Genomic DNA, 23,525 nt, shown 5'->3' with positions numbered 1-23,525 from the left:
GTAAAAGACATTTCCGTATCAGCAGCATTTTTACTTCATACTCGTTTGTTTTTTGCATTTTAGATTATTCAGTTATATGAAAGAAGGTATGTAGTATTAATATTTGCTTTGTATAAAGCAAGTTATGAATGTGCAAGGATTTCTTCATGAATTAATTTAGAAATACCGTTTGAAATCGTTTCATATTTGTAGGATAGGCTGTAGCAAATACCGATTTCCATGAAGATAAATTCATAGAACCGAGACGGTTAAATGTTGTCAAATTGAGAAGCTTATTAAAGACAAACGACGATGACTCCGACATCGTACCAGTGTCATGATACGATGAAAGAAATTAAATAATCACGTTTGTCGTTTAGAGACGTAAAGTGAAGTTTTCACAAGAAATCCGAGCCCTTTCATCTGAGTTACTAAAATTAATATAGACAACGCTATACGGAATTAAGCGCGAAGAATAACTTACTTTTAACTAAAAAACAGCATTTCTACTTGGTGCTCCAGGATCGTGGAAACTCAAGCGATACAAAATCAAGCACGATTATTCATGCTGCCGCAAATCCTTACATTTTAGTACGAACTATAAGGAGTGATTAAATAAGAGTACACTGCGTAGGAAATATGAATACAATTAAAGACAAGGGTAAAAAGAAATGCATTACGGGTTTTAAAATACGGAACAATCGAACTAAATGGATACATATCAATAACGAGGATTTTATATCTCAAATACGACGCCTAGTAACTAGAGGAAATATAGGAAAATCTGAATAATAAACTTTAATGAGAGGAGTAATTAATAAAAGAATCTATTCAGAATAAACGATTACGTAGGGAATGAAACTACCAATGAAAAACTGCACCCGCTGCGCCAACGATTGGACTCGACAGCGTCAATCGTGTAAAGCTCGAAAATTTGTCAGGTATATTTCATAGTTGAAGCTTTAGAGCCAAGTTATGAAGCATGAAACTAGTAAAGAAAGAGTCTTTTAACGCAGCAATATCGAAATAATGCTTTGTTCGATCGCACCCATCGATCATTAGTTCACAAACATCTGGCGCTAATACAACACTAAACATTGGCACGCCGAAACGACTTAATCTCATGAAATTACAGCCTTCATCTCCAGAAATACAGGATCCATTTCAAGAGAACGGTGAATAGTCAAGTAAAACATATAAAATAGATGAGGATCAAAGGAATTTTATAACAATGTTTCTACTAACCGAGCTCGATGGCGGGGATCATGCTCGGTTGCACTTGAAATAAGAAATTGAACATGCTAACTTACGTAGTAAAAGGAATGATTCATATTGACCTGCCAAATAATTTCTTCACACACCTCACTAGTAAATTTAGTCTAAGAAATCGTTAAATTCTACACGGACTCGTTACCATCTAGAACAAACAAGGCCACTTGTCGACAAAGCTACAACCTCAGGATCGATACTCAACACTAGAATTCGCAGCCCAGGCACGTAACTTCAGTATTAAAACCATAGCCTGCTGAGCTTCGGTCCAGTGCACCTGGCAAACTAACCATAGCGATGCTAACCACTGCATTGCCGAAGCACCGAAATCCACTAATACATATCGCATCCACAAACTTTCAAGTTTTTAAAAGAAATTACCACAAGTTGTTAGAATACCAGACCTGGTACGCTTGACACAATATACCAATTAGGAATAACGGTCGAAGTTGATGCCTAATTTGATGCGCGGTCTGTATACTCTGTAGTTAACAGCAGAAAAAAAACACACACACCAATTCAATCACTGAAAATTATAGTGAAAGGAATATATTTTTTCCTATGAGCATTTTTATCCTAACTTTATACCAAGCAAAATAAGTCGCTTCATGGCAAAAAAATAAGTATAGAATCATTTATTTTCGCTTATTTTCTTATGCAATTGTTCTTTGAAACGAAATCAAAATCACGACGAGGGTCGATCACAATTGCGTGGCTTTTGCAGCTTTGCTATCAATTGACGCAATTGATCATGAAGTCGCAGCACATTCTACATATATTGAACCACGCGACTGCAAGAAATATAGTTAGCACGCAGAAATAACACTTCTACAGCATATGTGACACGAACATGTTTCCCTAAATAAGTCTCATATATTTTAAATTAAAGCGCATTTCCGAAAACTGTATTGCAATCACTTTTAGTTCTCTGTCTGGCATGACAACCAATCAACTTCATCTTCAAACGGGGATTGATAACTAAAATTCAGGCTGCAGCCTTGATTCGTTCGTGACCCACACCGTCACACGTCAAGAATGGAGGAGCCTCGGTCGCAACACAATTCATTAACTGGACAAGAAGTTAATAATTATGAAGCTGTATTCATGTTCACTCAGACTTTTTGAGAGTCCAGAGCGGGTCGAGTGAGCTGAGAGGATCGTCAGGATCCTGCGCGCGTCCGGCAAGACCAGCCTGTGGCGGCCGCTCGAAACTTTCCTTGGTGATCTTAGCGCCTTTGCCGGGAGCGACAGGTTCTATTTTAAGCTGCTGAGGATCCAAACTCGCAGCCAAGTTCGGAGGCAGCGAGACTCCCACCATAGAAGGAATAGATAAAGCGGGCGAGGCTGACTTAGGACGGCTTGTTTCATTTTTCTCGGTGGTAGCGCCGTTTCCATTGCTGGCAGCATCATTTTCTTGGTCGGTTGTGGGATTTCCAACCTTATCCTCTGCACATTTGTATTCTTCAATCACAATAATGAAGTAAACGATTATAAAACAGTGTCAAGTACTGTTCATTGTAATCTTAAATAATTGAAACAATTAGAGAAGAATAAATTAACATACCTGTCTCGCCGAGACCAAGTTTCGATTTAAGGCGGTTAAAGTCGCAGTTCGCAGCAAGCAGATCGGCGGACGGATGGCGTACGTGCTGACGATGTCCTTTTTCGATGGGTCCTTCATCAAACGTAGCTTTATTTGTTAAAATTCCTCCTGATCAAGAAAGTTAAAAAGAAGTAAATTATCTCTTACGCTACATCTAGATGCGACTGAGGAAAAAGATACCAAGTAAATTTTTGGGTGATTTGATTCTGCGAGCCTTGTAATATGTTTCTGATATATAATGTTTATCATGAGTGCGATTAAAGTTCTGAGTTTGAGTCGAGGAGAATTCTAAAAAATATAACTCAGTACTCACTGCAGTGAGTGACAGAGAGCGCATTTTCTCGTCGACGAAAACGTGAAGTCACGGACGGACAGACAGACGGACAGGCGGGTATGGCGAGCACAATAGTGCATTTTTTTTCATAAATGAGAAAATGCGCTAAAAACGTACGTAAATTTTCAGCATCCCTTGTAAGATTGAGTTCAGTGTTAATGGTAAGAGTAATTTTCTTCGTGAGTTGTTAGTACTGACGTTTCATAAGCAGTTCCTGGGCGGCGTAGAGTGCAGCAGAGTACAGGAAGGCGAGGTAGTCTTTGTCTTGCAGGCCACCACGACGAGCCACGCACGCGTCCTCACACAAACTCTGCAGGTCACACACGCTCCCGGCTGAAACACAAGCACTTTTTTATAGCTAAGTCTGACCTGAAATTGTCAACTTTTTCTCTGTTTAAGACACATTCATGTCAGCAATATAGTTAGTAATTTTGTTACTAATTACGAGCAACACACGATATCTCTTGGTACCAATTTCGACCATCCAATCAAGATTACAATTTTTCCATCAGGCAATATCATTGTGCATACTTCATCTTGATAGATAAATAATTTCATGCACAGCTACAGTTCAAAAGTTGAATGTGAGAACAAATTATTTTCATTAGTCTTGAGACACCATTTATCAATCACAAATAATCTCACCAATTACGCGATATTTGTCTAAATGTATAACCAATGGGAGGCTGGAAAAAATGTAGTTAGTCCAACTAATTGTAGTCAAAATCGGATGAAATAAACAGAGCTAAAATTAACGTTTTATTAATGCTCGAATTGGCCAGAGTAAGCGAAACGTATAGACGACTCTGTACGCAAGAACATATCAGTCAAGAAAATATTATGACTAGTATCATTCACCAGAACATTATACCTCATATTATTCAAAATGAGTAATATGATAGCGCGGTTAAAATACCAGCAAGTAGACGGCAGAAATACCAGAATGTAGACAGCTGAAATACCAGAATGTATATGGTTAAAATACCAGAATGTTATGGGCCCTTAGGAAAGGCCCTTACATTTATTATGGGCCCTTAGCATAGGAAATACCAGAATGTATATGGTTAAAATAACAGAATGTAGACGCCTGAAATACCAGAAGGTATATGGCTGAAATACCAGTATGTAGACGGTAGAAATACCAGAATGTAGATGGTTGAGGAAGACCGTAAGAAGAGCGGCGACACAGGAGCGGCCGACGCCTGGCACGCAGGTGTAGAGCACAGGGCGCTGCCGTACGCGCTGCTGCCTGTGCAGCGAGAGCGCCTCACTGCACAGCTGCAGTACAGGACTTGGGTGGCTCGGCATGCCGCTGTGTCGGATGAAATGCTTTGGAATCACTTGATCTTCATTGGGAAATTAATTACATTTTGCCGTTACGATGCTAACATTTTTATAAAATACGTACTAACGTTCACATAAAATAAATAGTTCAGTCAATTACATAATTTCACAACATTGAAAGCGAGATCAAAATTCACGAAAGACGTATCAGTCAGCATGTTTCATAAATCGCAAGTTTTATTTAAACAATGAAGACACATTATGATATTTACCCAGGTGGCCACCGTAAGAACTGGAGATGAATAACAGCGCGAGTAGAGGAGGATGATCCAGAGTTGGAAGTACGGGTGAGGTGGAAGAGTCGTTGCACCCAAGCCCCTCCACCACCTTCACCGCTGTTGTGCTCTCGTACCGACATGTCGCCGTACTGTTGCGTGCCGCGACTCTCAGGCCAGTAGGACGCGTTTTTGATCTAGACACGTAACAAAAATGTTAACAGTAGTCAGATAATCTGAGCATTCACATACACTCGCAAGATCTTATGACTTGACTTTTTCATTATTAAATTGATAATTCATCTGAAACTTTTATCATTTTTTACAACATTACTATTACGCGACTCGTGCTGAGGAAAAAAAAACAGAATAAAAACGGCTATGTACATTAGTCGAATTCTCTACGAAATAAGTTAGGCCTTTAGGCGAAGACACAACACCGGCACCGAAGGAGCCGATGTTACAGACGCTAACAGCTGTGCCTGGCAATGGCCGCGGCGAGCAGGAATGCTCTGTCGACCGACGGTGGTATCCACAATACAAAAGTATTGTGGATACTTTTGCCAAACTTCAGTAGAATTGAGAAACAAGAAGATAACTTGAGTGAAACTTGTCATGGCGGTGAAGGTTAGGACAACCTGGATGTAGCTCCAAATGTTGCCGGCCTGCGTGCGGTTGGAGTGCGTCCCATCATGGGACCAAATCGGCAATCACCAAATCCCCGCCTCCCGAAAGGGAGGCCCAAAGCCTGTTTTTTGGCCGGGCCGGCGCACGGACCCCCGTGTGTTGCTGGCAGTGTTGCTGCTGAGATCGGGGGATGTTGAAGCTAACCCGGGACCGGTGTGGGTGTGTCAGATCTGTGGCCGCCGAATCACTAAGACACAGACGTCCTTCCGATGTAATTCACAATCACTACACTGGGTTCATGAAAAATGCACCACAATCAACCCTGGTTTTGTGGGACTCTCCCATCGAGGCGGCGGGGCTGTTGGCGCGCTGGGGAGAGAGGTTGGGCTGGCCACAGGAATGGGTGTAGGCCCCGTCCCGCACTTGTCGCGGGACGGGGAGGGCGAACAACAACAACAACAACCTGGATGTCTTGTAGGTACGATACATATGGGGATAGGTTTCAATAACTAGGACGGTGCCATCAAGAATAAGTACATATATAAGTCTTATGATTATCTTTTCTTTTAACGTCCCTTACTCATAACTCTTTGGGCCAGCAGGTCGAGTACTACCGTGAGCACTACCTTTTCTGCTGCTGCAGTCTGGTTTACCTTGCATTAAAGTATGAAGCCCTTTCATTAACATGGTGCTTCCACCCCATTAAGCAGCCTCTTTTCTATTTAAACAGTCAACTTGGCGTCTAGGACGTGGGGATGAAAACTCCGGAAAGGAAAACTTAGCGTCTCGAGTCTATAATGTACGATAGATTCAACCTCAGTGGTCGCATGAAAAAACTGACCAAATTGGTCACCTTTTCGTTCGGTTTTGTTACAGTCGACATTCGTGGGCGTGGATTTCATATGTAATCCATCCACACGACAAATGTACTGTTAACTAATCCTTCAGTGACAGACTCACCTCAGGTAAAGTATGAAGACACACGATGAGTTCGGTCTGCAGCTGCCACACCATCAGCCAGTAGTCTGCTGCGGTGGCGGGCGTGGGTGCTTGGCTGACCACCACAGGGAAGCTATGGCTTCCACGCAGCTGAAAAATAAAGTATTACAAATTCATAGCGTAATTATTTTGTAATGGATGAAGTTTTTAAGGACCTTCTGCCACTATCAATCTCACCCCGAGAGAGTGAGATTTATAGTATAAGTTTGCCTCTTCACTCAGTACGATCTAGACGAGACTGGCTAGATTCGGCCACAATGTGGCGTTCATTGAGAAACAGTCTCAGTTAAAACCACCGCAGCGTTGGGGTTATCTACTCGTTTTTCTTTAAGAGAGGGAACTATGGTTTGCGTTAGTCGGCATGTGCGTCAGGATGCGGCTACCGCGATGTAATCAGCTATTCAGCCTCTAAATATTCATATCTAGCGCTGCTCCTCATCATGAAAATTTTCACTGCTCCATCTTTGCCGGAGAGTTCCATTACCTCGAACAAATTCCAGCGAGCGAATGCTGTAGCAAGACCAGGAAACGTTATTTTGATTTCTATTGCGATTGCTACGCCATCAGTTTACATCTGGCGGATTATTCATCATATGTAGTTTACAGTACTTCTAACGAATTATTTATAATATGTACAGTACGTACGTAGTGAATGCCACGTATGAGTTGCACAAGCGCCTATTAATTGTATTCAGCGCTAAAAAACACGATATAGTAACTGTTGAATTAGATTCGGAGTAATTGAAGAATTTATACTGAGTAAACAAGGAAATTAATTTTATCCAGATATTCAACATCAAAACCTGGCAAACTGGCACTTTGCCATGGCAAACGCTTTAATGTCAGCCAAATTTGCAAGGTTACACTAATTATTAATAACTACATTCGACAATTTCAAGCCCATAAAAAACAACTAACTCGAAGCACATATGATACGGGATACAATACGTTCATAAGCATACAAACTAAGCACTTCTCTACAATAATAGGCTCGGATAAATGAGTTAATGAGAAGCGTGACTGACCTGCACATGCGAGGCATTGATGTAGTCATCATAAGCATCGGTGAGTACAACGCGGCTGTGGTCGTAAGGCAGAATGTCCGGGAATCTATTCTTGAGAGGATAACATCGACTAACAGAGACGGTAGATTTCTTGCAACGTGCCTCGACGGCTTCTTGGATCTCACGCCACTTCACCTCCAGGTTGGTGGGGCCGTTCAGACTGCGTCGCTCGAGCGTCTCTACAGTTTTGTGGAGGCGCTCTGTGTCTGACGTAAGAGCCGCCAGCGTGCCAGCGTCGTCCAAGGGGTCTTGTGGTGGCGCTGCTTTCTTGCTCTATATAATAAACATAAAATCCTGTACTTACTTGAATTTATTATCATTAAATCAAGTAATATCCACAAAGATGACGTCTTCATGCTCCTTATGTGCCTTACGCAGGAAATTGGTAAAAATCAGTATTAAATTTCTGATGGAGCAATGTTAGGCTAATAGGTATTACAAGTAAGAAGGAAATAATTAAAATAATGTAAAATTCATGATGGTTTTAAACATAGAAAAACACCCCAAACATGCATGCAACCATTATTCACACAACACATGTACATTTCTCTTGCAATTTTGAAAAAGTTAATTTAGCGTTGAAAGGATCCAAACTCCCGAACGTGCAAAGCGCCTGCCTCACCTGCGCGAGAGCTGCCATGTTTAAGGCGGCGGTGGAGATGGAAATTGTTTCTTTACTGGTAGAAATTGCGTCCGTGCAGCCCTTATCCGGCACCTAACCACCCACACCGAGGACAAGTTTATTAATTATTATTTAGAAATCCAGATTAAATAAAGGGTTCACGATGCATGTTTGATTTAAGTGGCCGTATTATCATGTTAAACCGTTGTATTTTTAAGTACTATGCCAAAAACCAAAACAGAGATGTTATAATAAAAGATTATAATTCAGAAGTGTATGGATGCAAGTGCAAGGTAATAGCATAGATCTGAGAGAAGCTTGACTTTGTTTGTACCTCCTAAGCGAGTATAAAGCTTGTGAAATATGTATTTGGCTATAAATATTGGCATGGCCATATTATTTTGAAGCGCCGAAACTTTCATTGCGTTTCTCAAATTACCCCACGCAGGAAGGCGTTAGATAAGGAAATTAAATTAAATTTTAAAAGGCTCCCGAGAAGTATAAACCAGAAGACAAAAATTATCTAGTATGATTGTCGAGAACTTAATTGAAAAACAATCTATGCAGCAAGGCGGCAGAATTGTAAACATTAGGAAGTAAAGAGCTTATTTTATAAGATAGCATTGGAATTTCTACGAAAATAAAGTAAATCGAACACTTACCACTACCTTTTCAGCACTTCCATTAACAGACACTGATTCAGCATTCGAGATAGCGTCTGTTTTACTGACAGAAGACTCTGCGTCATCAGTGACGCTCGAGTGGCATCCTTCCTTAGCCGAGGACGAGACTTCACTCTCGACTGAAGTTATTGGCACAGTTGCGTCCGTCGTCACGACTGACGACGAAGTAGAATTCTCCGTTACAGTATCTTGAGACCTCTTAGGAGTGAGTGGTGTCCACATAGAGCTGGGGCCCGCCAATTCAATGCCTGAGAGTAAATCGAGATTCGAAATTCCTTTGCTTGCAGGAGCAGCATCTGATGGCTTCGTGACTGCAGGTAATGGAGCTTGCTGGCTTGTTTGTGATGGACCTGATGGCAGCTGCGACGTCTGTGAGTACAGTGTCTGGCCAGGATAATTCATTTGTTGTTGTTGGACAGGATAAACGCCAGCACTGTACTGATGACTTGCATACGCTGGGTACGCCGGGTATGGCTGGGTGGTAGAAGTACCAGCTACACCGTTCTCCTTGACTCCAAAACCAGCTGATGGTAGGGGTGACCCAGTTGATGAAGGAGTCATGCTGCTTGGAGCACCAGCTCCAGCGCAGGCGTAGAAATAAGACGGAACTGCTGGTGTTGCACTGGCATGGCGGTATGGTGAACGACCGTCTATTGCATCGCTGGAGTTCACAACAGTTGTGCCGGAAGAGGTAGCTGACGCAGTAGTTGAATAATACGTGTTACTTTGGACGTGGTAGGGCACAGACGATTTCAGGCTAGAAGCAATTGACATACTTGGAGTGTAAGTTCCTGAGCCAGATGGGTATTGATTTGGCGTGAAAGGAGAAATGAGATGTTGCGGCGTATGATACGCATGCTCGGCCTGATAAGAGCCACTCTGGTACTGAAGAGCAGAGGAGCCATACGGAGGTTGCAGCTGACTAGTACTTGAACCTGGAGCAAATCCTGGGTAGGAAGTTTGGCCAGCCGCAGCCAAGTTTTTGCCATCTGATCCGTAATTCATTGAAGGTATTGCTGAGGATGAACTAGCTACAGTTGAGACGTTTGGCTGAGGCGTAGCATATGACGCCATAGCAGCTGGGTACGCCAGATTTGTAGGTAATGATGATTGATTGCCTGTCACATTTATAGGGTTAGATTGAGCCAGAGTGGTTGTAGGTGCCGGATAAACTTGTGATGTAGTAAAAGGGACGCTCGCACGTGTCTCACTGGCATATGGTGTAGTCGCGTTCGCAGGGAACTGCTGTCCAGTCACTGAAGAGCTAGTGACGTGAGGCTGAGTAAATCCACTCGCATATGGCTGATTGTAATAATAACCTTGAGCAGGAATGTGAGAACCACTAGTGGCAATAGGAATAGTGCCACTCGCTGCTGCAACTTCATTCGTAATCGACGAAGGAATGCTGTTCGTCTGAGGATGTTGCCCGCTAGCAGTCACTGGAGTTACCTGTATAGAAGCAGCTGCTAAATTTGCGCCAACTTGCTGTCCATAAGCGCTTGCGGAATAATACGGTGAAGCAATACTGGACGCCAGATAACTAGAATTTGCTTGTGTGTGGTAAGTGTTTGGCCCAGAAGACGCCTGATATGTAGCTGCAGAAGGCACAGTAGCACAGGGATGCGTAGCAGTGGTCGGTTTTGAAGACAATGATGGATCGGTAGTGTAATTAGAGGCAAAATATTCCGTAGTGGCAGGAGAAGTATACGAAGGTGCACCAGCTGCTGCGGCGTGCTGAGCAGCAGCAGCAGCATACTGGGAAGATTGGTATGAAGTTAAAACAGGGGTGTTACCAGTAGTGCTTACTGCGGCTAAAAAATGAGAAGATGGCAGCTGTGGAGCTGGAGAGGGAGCTGATGGAGGATAACATGGATATCCGACAGAACTGCCATAACTAACCGCAGCTGAAGGCTGAGAATAGCCTCCAGGCACTTGAGAAGAATAGGCTGGAGTTTGGAAATGGGCACCAGGAACTTGAGAGGATGACTGCAAATAAGAAGACTGAGCAGCAACTTGATTCTCATTTGAATAACCCGAATCCCTAATATTACTCGGAGTAGCCCCCATGGAAGTGTGCCCAGTGTTACTAGAAGCAGCAGCAGTAGTTGCTGATGCCATTGCAGCAAGCGCTGCAGCACTAGAGACATCAACGCGGTATCCAGTGCTCGCGGGGGAGAAAGCTGAACCTCCGTGCTGTGGGGAAGGTTGCCCAGGCAGGACAGTGGACCCAAGTCCTTTGTATCCTCCACTCGCCATAAGGACGTCTTTCAACTTGGGACCGCTGCCAGCATAAGATGCAAGATCGTCACCTCCCTGGATAGGAGCATGGGGAGCGTGGGTGGGGAAGTTGATCGCATTCTTGGCAGAAGGCGCATGACTTATTGCTGCTGCTTGAGGTCGCGTGGAAGAGAACTTCTTTGCCTGGGCTTTAAGGCGGCTTGTTCTTTCCTCTTCTTGTACGCTCAAGAGACTTTCAGTTCGCTTGAGCAGCTTAGTAACCTGCACAGAATGCGAGATAAATAAAATCATTAGCATACAGTGATCATAATCATTGATTAAATTTAAGAAAAAAACACCTAACAAATATTTCAGCCAAAGAATTTTCAAAACGAAAAGTCTATCTTCATCCAATAATATATTTTCAAAGTTTATAGTTTTTCAGAAATAAAATTAATGGGATTTTGTAGTTCAGACCTTTTGTTTTGAAATAAAAATTCCTGAAAAATATCGAAGCTTTTATTTAGATATTTTAGTCTGTATATGTGACCTGAGTGTTGAGTTTCTCATAGAAGAGATTGGCATCCTTGGCTTTGTCGAGTATGGAGGTGAATGAAGCATGAGCCTGGACGAGAGCGGCCACGGCAGCCTGCCTCGCCGCCATCGTCTGCTTCATCGCGCGTCGTGTGCTCGCGTATGCTGCGTTCGCCTCCGACAGCGCCTTCAGGATATTGTTCTGCGCCAGCATGTTCTTCTCCAGGATCTCCAGCTGTTGTTTATTACAGGGACACTTAATTGCGGTATTAAAAAACACTAATTCAAATTACAAAATTGTAAGCGTAGATTCAAATCAATAAATTTTGACCTGAGATTATCTTTGGAATTACATGATGTGAAAAGATAAATCCAAACTTTTACAACGTATTGTTCTTTAGACTTAAAAAAAAGGCTTAGAATCTTCAACTGTAAGGTTACTATACATTACTTTACCATTTGCTTTACCTCTTTGTTGTGTTTTTGGAGATGCTCTTTAAAAATGTCAGCCATGTCGGCGTCAGCGGTGACAAGCGTTCCAGTGATGTCATCCTCCATGAGGTTCTGGCGTAGTTGCTTCTCGACGCTCCAGCGCTGCTGCTGCATCTCCTCAACTTTCTTCATCAAACGCTCTATCTGCAGCTTAGCCTCCTTCCCACTCTCACCTGCAATATTTTACATCATAAAAACATTGACCTTGATTCCGGTCATGTTTACAGCAAGGAAAAATTGTTCTAAAACAGCGGTATTCATCTTCACTGTATTTTGATTGAATATAAGTATTAAAATCACTTGTTTGTATGAATCGCAAGTTAACCAGGAATTTAAAATCAAAGAAAATACCACAACAATTCACCATATCTTTTTAAGAGAAAACGTTTCGGAGTCCAGCTCCATCGTCAGTTCATAACACAAAATTCTGTTCAGAAAAAGTTCAGTCCTAGAAACACAAATGAATCAATTAGTAAAGTAAAATGCACTGTCAGGTTTCAAAACGGAAAATAAATAAATAAGGCATGAAATTAACCCTAGTGAACGGCCTATCTATTTTCTATTTCAAGAGGAAAGGAGCTAAAAGCGGCATTCAGGTTAGGCTTTTGTTTGAATATATACTGTACAGGGATTCTAAAATTCGTAGATCACTAACACCGGATGCGGGAGCTAGAATTTTGAAATCACTATCAGATACAGAGGTGTTGCACTGCTCGAAATGTCGATTTTCTAAAAACAGAAGTTTGGAAACGGCCATTAGATTTGGTAACTTTGCAATCAAGGAAAGACAAGCTATTGTCTGATTCCAGCTTCATGGTGAATTTGATAGACTTATATTGGAGATTAAGATAGTCGAAGAAAAGACCCACATGAGAGGGATGCTTAAAAATCAAAAAGGTATCGTCAACATATCGGTTATAGAAAATTGGCTTAAAATCAAGAGGGCAATTGGCTAACCATGTAGCCTCGTGAAAACACATGAATATATTGGCAAAGGTAGGGCCGAGTGGAAGTCCTATGCCCAAACCGTCAATTTGTCTGTAAAACTTGCCAGCAAATACGAAAATTGAGTTTAGCACAGATAATTCAAGCCACAGATAATTCAAGCTCATGCCGAGCAGTGCAACACCTCTGAATCTGATAGTGATTTCAAAATTCTAGCTTCCGCATCCGGTGTTAGTGATCTACGAATTTTAGAATCCCTGTACAATATATATTCAAACAGAAGCCTAGCCTGAATGCCGCTTTTAGCTCCTTTCCTCTTGAAATAGAAAATAGATAGGCCGTTCACTAGGGTTAATTTCATGCCTTATTTATTTATTTTCCGTTTTGAAACCTGACAGTGCATTTTACTTTACTAATTGATTCATTTGTGTTTCTAGGACTGAACTTTTTCTGAACAGAATTTTGTGTTATGAACTGACGATGGAGCTGGACTCCGAAACGTTTTCTCTTAAAAATATATGGTGAATTTTTGCGGTATTTTCTTTGTTTTTAAATTCCTGGAAAGAAACTTTACAGATCAAATATTTGCAATCAGATTCCTCACCAAACATTCAGAAATAAACAGAAGCAACATTTGGAAATAATCTCTCAAACTTCGGTAACAAAACCAACAAAAGAAAAAAGAACGCTAAAAAATATAAACCTGGATATAAGTAGAGAATCAGAATGAATCCTGTAGAAATAAATCTCAGCAGAACGCATCAAACTCGAGTGCTCTTTTGATAAACTGGCCTACTAAAACAATTGGTACCTTCAAATAAGAACCAATAAGCAACGTTAAGAACTACGCACCGGACTGTTGAGTAATGGCAGCAGCGACTGAAGGCAAGGAGCTAGCGACGCGCTGCAGAGGTTGAGACAGGGTCGTGAGTGTAGGTCGGTGTTGCACCACAGCGGCGTGCAGCGCCACGTTGCTGTCGTTGGCGGCCATGAGGGCACTGCGACACTTGTCTCCCTCACGACGCAGCTCCGACAACACGTTCGTGGGGGCCTTCTTGTCACCTACGATGGTCCTGAACTCTGCAGCGCGGTTATCTTCTTCCTGTAATAATAAGATATTTATTCAGAGGTACATCAATCTTCAATCCTTTGACATACTTCAGAGTACGTTCTTCATTTCAGCAATGAATAGCGATCTTAAAGTAACCGAAAAAATTACATTGGATGCGTAGAAAAATGCTTTGATTTAGCCAGGGAAATGCTTATTAACTCAAAAAACTTAATCTCATGGTCACAAAGAATGAACACGGTCCCACACAATCCATCTGAATCTAACATGTAATTTATTAGTTACCATCTACATTTGGAAACAATAAGCCAATCATATTTATGTAGATGGAAAGGTTGTCAATGGAAACTTCTAATAATTGTATCCTTGTTCCACATTAGTAGAAGATAAAATAAAAGGTTGACAAGAGTGAAGCACAAATACAAAATAAATGTCGTTACTAGCAAAGTGATAGTAAGGAACCTCGAGCAAAGCTTCCTGCCGGTCAAGCATGTCTGCGATGGTGAGATGAGCCGAGGAAACTTTTTGCATGACCTCCGTGAGCTCCCGGAGCGCATCGCGAGCGTTCATGTCCGCGCACGCGGAAACAAGTTCCTAGAAATACCAAAAAAAAATATAACTCAGTACTCACTGCAGTGAGTGACACAGCGCGCATTTTCTCATCGACGAAAACGTGAAGTTACGGACGGACAGACAGATTGACGGACATGACGAGCACAATAGTGCATGCTTTCCGTAAATGAGCAAATGCTCTAAAAACGGAGGAAAATAATTTACAACGACTGATACTTGTAACCCATAACAGTTTCATTTAAACCAGCAAAAACTTTATGCTTACCATGACAAATTCCTAATATATTAGTGAGAAGGCACTATAAACAATTAATACATATAAAATGACATGATTAGCCGAAAAAATTTTCTGTAGTGGGCTAATGAAGATATGAATTGAATTAATAAAACTAATGGGTGCAAAACGGGTCTGAAATTATATGATGAACACAGAGTTTAAACTGGAATCATTAAGAGTGCCGGGGAGCTAATTTACTGAGCCCATTGAAACTATCTTCATAAACACAGCGAAACTATCATCAAAGCCACAGAGAAATTATCATCAAGGGCCCAGAGAAATTATTATCAAGAGCCCACCCAGTAGAGCTATCATCAAGAGTACAGCGAGACCAACATCAAGAGCCTAGTGATGCCATCATCAAGAGTACAGTGAGACCAACATCAAGAGCCTAGTGATGCAATCATCAAGAGACCTGAGGAAGAGCGTCAGGATCTTCATCAAGAAGGAGGTCCTCGAGCTGCAGGCTGGCAAGGAATGCCTCCAGTTCATCGTTCTTCTCCTGCAGCCGAGCACCGAGACTTCGCAGCAAAGACGCTTTTTCTTCACTGCAGTGAAGCAGTATTATGATCAATGGTATAATGATCAATAGTATTATGATCCAAGATATTCTGATCAATAGCAGTGTTAGGATCAATACTGAATAAACCGACATTTTGTTAGCACCTATTATTTGATCGTGATGAAAAGAATTCCCATTACAAGCGAGATATTTTTTTACTAGTCAGGAATGAATTTTTTTCTCAAACATCATCATCAAAGATGAAAAGCTTCCCAAAACATAGGAAGCATCATAGCAACTCAAAGGCTACTAAACAAAAATTAGGAACTAGTTACAAAAAAACTAGAATACTCAAACTTTATTAGGAAAGGAAGAACAAAATTACTTAGTTGTTATTGCATACAATCACTCACGGACCAATATTATCAAACAACTTCAACACTTGACTATCACTAAAATTAAAGAAAATCAGATAAAAGCTTTTTAGTGACACGGACCTGTAGAGAGATGATGCTTGGTGAGCTTCAATGGGGATAAGGTTCCTGAATATGTCAGGTCCGCTGATGTCAGGATCAGTCATTGAGAATGGGATTTCTTTCACTAAAGAGGCACCCTTCACCTCAGGTAGGCTCGATATATCAGGCACCTGTTGGACGCATTCATACGTAGTTACAATGAGTCTAAAAATATAGATGATTTTTTGAATTAAAAAATACTTCATATAATTTGCAGAATAGTTAGCAACAACCTATTAATACTGGTGCCGTGCCGTGGAGTCAAAATTAGTTAAATATGGATAGATGAATAAATTAATTTAGCTTTAATCTTGGGGAGAAAGATTCTAGATTTAGTATTATGTGGAGGAAACTATAGCCATGCGAAAATTCCATGCTCAAAAAATGTACAAAAATCACAAAAAAAGCATCAGAAGCTAGCATCAATGAATGTTTTCTCTATGGAAACAATTTTATCTAAGGAGACCCACATCGGCTGCTCACATTACCTTCTCGTGGAAGACAAACTCGTTTTCTTTCTGAGCAGCGCTGAGCTTGCCCCCCATGACATCATGGCTAAAGTTCAGGCATTCACGAATTGCCTGCATAGAAATAGGACAATAAACATTGTGTGCACACAAACAGGCAAAATTATTAAGCCATCTGAAGATGGATATTCACTCGACATGTAAGCTGATCTTGTAACGCTGTACCATTCAATTGATTGAATTCGAGACTATTGCTACGGCAAGTAGATCATTACAGAGTGATATTCCAGTTTAGTTTGTTGGAGGTTTGGGATAACCTATCAACTTACTGACAAAAATCATAGTATAAAGCAGGTAAGGCAGATAGTAAACTTCTCATGTTAAGAAAAAAACAGGCCCCTGGTTTGCAATTGCAAAACTTTCCAACCTCAAATTGAAGCTGGAACTAGTGAATAATAAGATATTTTTCTGATTAAATGTAACATAATATTTTCTTCCTTATAATGAATTTCCAAGCATATGTTAAATTATGATTAAAGTGCGAATAGATACAAATATTCAAGCAGAAATATTACACAAATGTAGCTCAGCTCACAGAGCAAATAATGGCATCAAATTTAATCTAATCATAGGTAAGTTTCAGAATTACTGTCATTACTTTAACATGATCAGATAGTCTCTTCACTTCCAGCTACACACACTCTAAGCAACATAAGTACAAGCTACATGGTCACAATACGAGCCCCAACCTCATCTGCATCTTCACAGTTCCAAGCCTTTAGCAGCTCAGCATCCTCGACAGAGCAAATTAGGCAAAACATTATGTAGAAACTGCTGGTAACAAAGCAACACCAACAAAGTGGCTTTTATCAATTTATATCTAGTCATTTTTTGTGTCTATCAAGTTATCAGATTTCTTTCCATGTGACTTTTCAAAATTGGATGAATTGTACGGCAAATTTAGTGCAGGATTAATTTTCATCATAGTAGTACGAAACCACTAATTAATACTAGGGGTACAGTTTTAGAATAAATGAAACTTTTATATTTATAACAACTTCCTCACATCCTTGTAAACACAATCTATTGACAAGTTTCAATTCTGTACATAAAAAAGCAAATTGGTGGAATCTATAGATGAGAATTGCAAATACATTTCCAAGATGAAGTCGCAGCATTAAAACCATTCCTACCTCTTCATCGTCCATGTTTTTGGCAAGTTTGGCTGCTGCAGCAAGTCTACTGTTGGCATCTTTAAAAAACGCCAGACGCTCGCCCATCTTCTGCAATTCTTCGGCTTGCAGTCCAAGATAAAGTTGAGTAACACTGTGGTAGTACACTTGCTTCAGCTGACAGTACCGCAGCCAAGTCTTAAAAAGAACTCAATGTTATATTGGCAAGGTGATTATATAATTTTTCAATTCCGAATATCATAGGAGGAGAAAAGAAATATTTCAAGTACATAAAATTAGAGAATATCTACTTGAGCAAATAGTAAATTGAAACCCAGAATTATTGACAGTTTTACACTGCTTTCAACAGCTTGCAGATATAAAAACTGCTCAAACCTAGAGAATTACTAATAAGTAATCATAAACTTCAATAGTAAGTATAGATTTAATATTTCAACCTATACTTGATATTTGTAGAAGTAAAATAGTAATCCCAGACAAATGTTGGCCATTTTTTCTCCCTATAATTCTCACTTTGACTCTCCTGCTACCAATGATGTCATGGACTGGGCTGCTCTTGCTCTCCAGGACACGCACAACTCCACTCAGGTATTCCACCACTTGCATGGCTACCCTGGCTACACAAACAATCTTCAGGATTTGCTCAATATTTTATCTTATAAACAGTTAAAAATATAAAAATAACTGAAAAATGAACACCTATGTATATTTAACAAGTTCCAAAATACTTCATAACAAATGCCTGCATTTTGACTACCGGTACCATTCTCTTTAGCAAGAAAGATTTACTGTACACAAAATTGCACACTATTTTACTGCAAGAGATTAAACCTCAAATGCCTGCCAATATTGGAATATTAGTTTTTGAAATCAAAATTCCCGATCTTATACTCACCAATAATATTAGGTTTTCTATTGTCAGAGATACTCTTCTCTAGAATGCATTCCTGAGCCTGGGCAAGAGCTATGGTGTGCAAGAGGGACATGAGCTGAGGACTGAGGTCACAGTCACTGCTTTGAAGAAAATTCTCACGTAGATGCTGCAAAAAAACATTATCTCTAGGCCCATAGCAACAATTAAAATTGCTATCAAGGTGTGTAATAATATGCATTTAAAAAGTTCTTTTTGAAGACCTTGCTTCTAGAGGGCCAGAGTTTCAGATGTTACACATGTTCAATGTGCACATGTTTGTGGGGTACAATGTTTATGTGTCATTTGGGCAAAACATCTATTTAAGCTACCTACTATCTGCTACAATTTTTCTACAACTGCTAGTGAAGTATAAGATTTCATACAAAATTCTTTCCTCATACAAAATGGAATTAATTTATTACCACTTATTTGGCAATTCTGTCAGTCAATTCATGCAATGTCTCCAACTTTCCGCCAGTGTGCAAAATTTCAGATCGCTTAAATTCAGAGCGCTTAAAAATTACTTTTTAAATACAACACTTCCAAAGAATCAAGTGTCTCTTATGTTTCACATGTACAATGAATTTCTAATTGTATTATTAAATATAAAAAAGTAATTTTTACATTTTAATTTTAATTTTGAAAAAAATTTAAATTTTACAAATTATTTATTCTGTCAATTGAATCATGCATTGTCTCCAACTTTACGCAAGTGTGCACAATTTCAGATCGATTGGAAAGGTAGAAGTGTGTTAAATATTGATTATAAGATTTGTAGCAGACAACAAAAAGTGAAGTTAAAGAGAAGTGTTGTAAAATAGACTAGATTTTAATCTAAGCTGGACTATTTCAAAAACTTATATACAGTACCATAAAAATTTATTTAGCCTAAATGTAGTTCATAGAAACAAGACAAGTAAACTTTGAAAAAAGATTATCTAACCAACCTGAAAAGCCCAGGCAGCACACTGGAAATGTGTGCAAGATATCTTCATACCATCTGGAGTGCTTCTATTCTCAGCAGCACCTTCTGTCATGTGGTACACTGCAATGTTGTAAAGTATAGATGCTTGTTCATACCTAATGTCAGCCACCTCATGGACAGTGGCTGAATACAAATCCTTCCTGGTGGCAAAATGAAGAAAAAGTGATAACTTGTATAAATCTGATTTTTATCGAATTATAATAGGTATATATAGGTACTGTATATAACTGTAAAACAGTTGGAATTAAAGGTGAATAGAGATCAAGAAGCTCTTTACAGAAAGAAAATACACATAGAATTGATAGAAAATTTAAAATTTTAAGGTGCAAACTTGAAATTTGAGCTAAAAATGCATTAATGCAGAAAAAAATTGGTTCAAATAAAATTTAGCTTAAGAGATGGATCTCAGTGGAATATCTATTGGTGGTTTTGTCCTCACCAATAGAATGTGATATTGAGACTGTCAGTTTCAGGCTGGCTGATGGGAAAGCGTGAGAGTAGGAAGCGTAGTTGGCAAAAATATTTCCGCAGTGAATTGCAGTATTCAAAGTCACGTCGAGCAAAAGTGATGCTTGAACGGAGTTGCTCCAACTCCTGTATCTCGCTGGTGTATGAGCTGGGATCTTCATTGTAATGCTCCCGAATGTACTGTAAAAATAAATATAATAAAATACATGTGCATCTCTTAATACATTTAATGACCAGCACCTTGTCTCAAATATTAGGTTGATAAAATTTAGATTTTTATCCAATCTAAAGATCTAGTACTATTCAAATTTGACTCTTCATGGATACATATACCAAAGTTTCAGGATTTTTTGTTTAGATATATTAAGCACATGATATTGATGACAATATCATAAGCATTGTTTTTTTTCTTTTGTCCACTCAACTTTCTATCTTATTTTAATTAAGCAGAACTAATTCTACACATCTTGGTGAGGCAACATACCTATCAAAGATATGTGGGATTAGATTTAGAAATTATTAGAAGATACATGCATCCTGATCCATCTAATGTAACTGGAAACCTCACTGTGTGAGTTTGCAGTCTATCAGTTTTTCAACTACCATATTTCCTAAATAAAACTATTTCCTAAATAGTTGGCCAAAGACTGGCAAATGTCTAAAATGCAATAATTTCAATCCAAATGTGTCGGAAAAATTGCCTGAAGGCGTAAATTTTGCTGCTTATGCGTAGCCAAATATCTTGCGATATTCACCCACTTTCTGCACCCTGGTTCTGGAGTGCTTCTATTCTGTATTCTCAGCAGTCTGCAGCACCTTCTGTCATGTGATTTTATAATTTGGAAACACAGTTATAGTACCCTTTATATATAAATATATATATACCAGGCATAGTGGCAAACCAGTGATTTTTTTAAATCAGTTCATTTTAATTTTCCCATTTACTCAAGATTTAAACCAATATCTTATCATTCTTATGTATGACAATGCTGGTATCCATGATAGCCTACTTTTCTGGTCAAATTACCAGGACCTAGCCAATCATGGTTCATCACATGATCACTATTCACTAAGAAGTAAAAATCATAACTATAATCTTGGTTGGGCTTGGATTATATCTACTTTCTATGCTTTCAATTCATGACTCATGACTAGGGCTTTTCTGACATTTTTGGAACAATGAAATTTCCATCAAGAATATTATTATCGTATCTACGTTGAACGATTGGACTCGAGGTTCGCCTGCTCGACAAAAGGGAGCCAGTAGTCCGTGGTTGATTCAAGACAGATACCTAACTGACAGTCTGACACTGTCCTAACCTCCTATCTATTTGTTAACCAAGGTGCAGCATTAGACTAGGCAGCTAGGCCACAATTTAATGGTACCTACTACCTAGCCTATTTTAACCTGGAAGTTGTGGAAGTGCAAGTAGGTAAAGACAGTTTTGATTAGCCTATTATGCCTTGAACCCAAAAATATAAACCAAATAACAATTAAATGCAAAATAAAAAATAAATAAAATATATTTCATTCAAATTTATATTACGTGATACCTAAATTACCTTTTTTAATGCTATAGAGAAGACGGGCTGATCAATGCATGCCTTGTGCTCAAGCTTGAGCATAGGCAAGCGAGGAACTGCTTCCATTTTTCTGCATCAACTAAAAGAAAACAATTATTATTATACTATGATTAGCAATATAGTAAATTATAGCCTAGTTAGAAAACAGGTGACAACACACAGCAGTGCTTCAATCATTACCCAGTCACTAGTAGCTAGCCTAACTAGTCACTAGACTCACTACTACTAGCCTACTAGCTACTACTACTAGGTAGTTTTAGAACTTAACACACTTCAGCTTGCTTGAATACCTAGCTGTAACTGTAAGCCTGTATGAAAGAAGTAGTTATATTATTTATATACATTCATTTCAACAAATTGTCTCGCCGAACTAATTTCCATTTATATTAAAGAAAAGGTAAAATTTGACTGATGTTCATGATATATTTGCCTAGACTACAGCTCAACGCTGAAGCACTAGCCCTACGGGCTACGCCTACGACTACACTCACTACAGTTAGCACTAAACTTAACAACCATCAGCTGTTGCCTGTTAACGAGAAGTAAACTCCTTGTCTGCGACTCTGCGATAATACTACGTTTCATGTCACTCAGAAATATGAAGCAAGAGTAGAAACAAACATTTGGGGAATCCTGCGAGTGCGTCATAGTCATGAGACAGTTGCCGGAGTTGAGACTAGCTTGACTTTAGGTGGTCTGCAAGAAAATGACGGATGGTAAAGTTTTCCACTCTTCTTGAATTAACTAGGTACCTAGTTTTCTACTTGCGTGAGTCATGACTATTCTACGTAGACAGAATTTCTATTATTTTTTTTCTCATATCATGCATTCGAATATACCGCAATAGCGGCAGTACCCACATGACGCCGAATCTTGGCGAATGCGATCATGCGGCGGTCAGTTGTCAAATAGTCGTCTAGATAGGAGATGATAGGTGTATCCATGGTTGGGTGTATCTCTTACTAGTCTATATAATTAACCTATACCAAGCCGCCATTCAAGCGAACGTGAGTAAAAGACATCAACGTTTGTGCAAGTTTAACTGGTATTATTGCAGATTAACTACATCCAAAAAAAGGGTGTTTTTTTTTTAATTATATGTTTTTTGGGGTGTAGATTACGAATCTGAAATCCATTTTTGGCGGTCGGCATCGGAAAACCGATTTTTTACTCAGCAGGTATTGTCCAAGATGACGTATTACAGCAGTTCTTCGTCGTTGTGGGATATCTCCCCCACCAAGAGCCGAGATGAGTGTCCAAGGTAATGATAAAGCTTCCAAACTTGAGCGAAACTCCCTCCTCTGGTCAGTGTAAAGTGCACAGCTCAAGATGAAATGTCTGATTGTGTCTTCTGTGTTGCACTCGGGGCAGATGCTAGAATTAGCCATGTTGAAACGGGCCAGATGGGCCTTCACCCCAGCATGTCCCAGTCGCAGCCGAGCTACTGCACACTCAACTGAGCGAGGTAGCGATCCATAGTCCACGTAAGCTAGTTTACCACAGCTCCCAGATCGTGCCTAAAGAATGAAAAGAATGAACTTGAGATGAGGACCTTTGACAAATAGTGATAGTAATGTCACCTAAATTTGTCTGTTACTGTTGCGTCTGTAACTTCTTACCATGAAACATTACGTTAATAACTTCTTACCATGAAACATTTCATAAACGAGTTTAGGCTCATTTTAAAGCTTTTTGTGGAGGCATCTATTGTATGGCATCTTCCAAAAAATTTCATATGCTGTTTGTAAGGTGCCAGACGCAAAATAAAAGCGTCCCAAATTACCCCTGGAAACGGGGTAATCCAGGGCACTTCAAATAAAACCTTATTTAAAAATGTTTGAAGCATGCAGAGTGTACTTACTACTACTTAGCCTATCCATTACTAACACCTAGGCTATAAATAATGCTGTAATGGTATGTACGTACGGTACGTACCTAGCTAGTTAGTGACGGTATTGCGTAGTACATATTGACTGAAGTAGTACTGAAGTGTAGGCACATCAGGCCTACAGTTCAGTGCCGACATCACTATGTTATGTTATGTTATATTAC

General features: G+C 39.8%; 1 protein-coding gene across 3 annotated transcripts; it reads right to left on the bottom strand.

The window, feature by feature from the left end:
* Positions 1-10: 10 nt before the first annotated feature.
* Positions 11-21,931, bottom strand: LOC108668932 (tyrosine-protein phosphatase non-receptor type 23). Of its 3 annotated transcripts, none has more exons than XM_018156194.1 (23): positions 21,913-21,931; positions 21,453-21,552; positions 19,861-20,069; positions 19,384-19,561; positions 18,419-18,563; positions 18,037-18,140; positions 17,524-17,700; positions 16,352-16,444; positions 15,846-15,994; positions 15,262-15,394; positions 14,459-14,590; positions 13,780-14,029; positions 11,959-12,155; positions 11,507-11,725; positions 8,719-11,238; positions 8,057-8,149; positions 7,396-7,707; positions 6,332-6,460; positions 4,742-4,941; positions 4,328-4,497; positions 3,384-3,518; positions 2,813-2,959; positions 11-2,694 (listed from the first exon to the last, which is right to left on the bottom strand). In XM_018156194.1, exons 2-23 carry the CDS (start codon positions 21,537-21,539, stop codon positions 2,357-2,359), a joined length of 6,117 nt encoding a protein of 2,038 aa, XP_018011683.1. In that variant the 5' UTR covers positions 21,540-21,552; positions 21,913-21,931; the 3' UTR covers positions 11-2,356. The 3 variants fall into 3 exon arrangements, with proteins under 3 accessions (XP_018011683.1, XP_047736365.1, XP_047736366.1); XM_047880409.1 differs by having other exon boundaries at positions 8,725-11,238; XM_047880410.1 differs by lacking the exon at positions 8,057-8,149.
* Between the last annotated feature and the right edge of the window lie 1,594 nt (positions 21,932-23,525).

Source organism: Hyalella azteca, unplaced genomic scaffold (assembly GCF_000764305.2).
Source record: "Hyalella azteca isolate HAZT.00-mixed unplaced genomic scaffold, Hazt_2.0.2 contig5386, whole genome shotgun sequence".
NCBI classification, from domain to species: domain Eukaryota; kingdom Metazoa; phylum Arthropoda; class Malacostraca; order Amphipoda; family Hyalellidae; genus Hyalella; species Hyalella azteca.
This window is presented reverse-complemented; position numbering and strand designations above follow the sequence as displayed.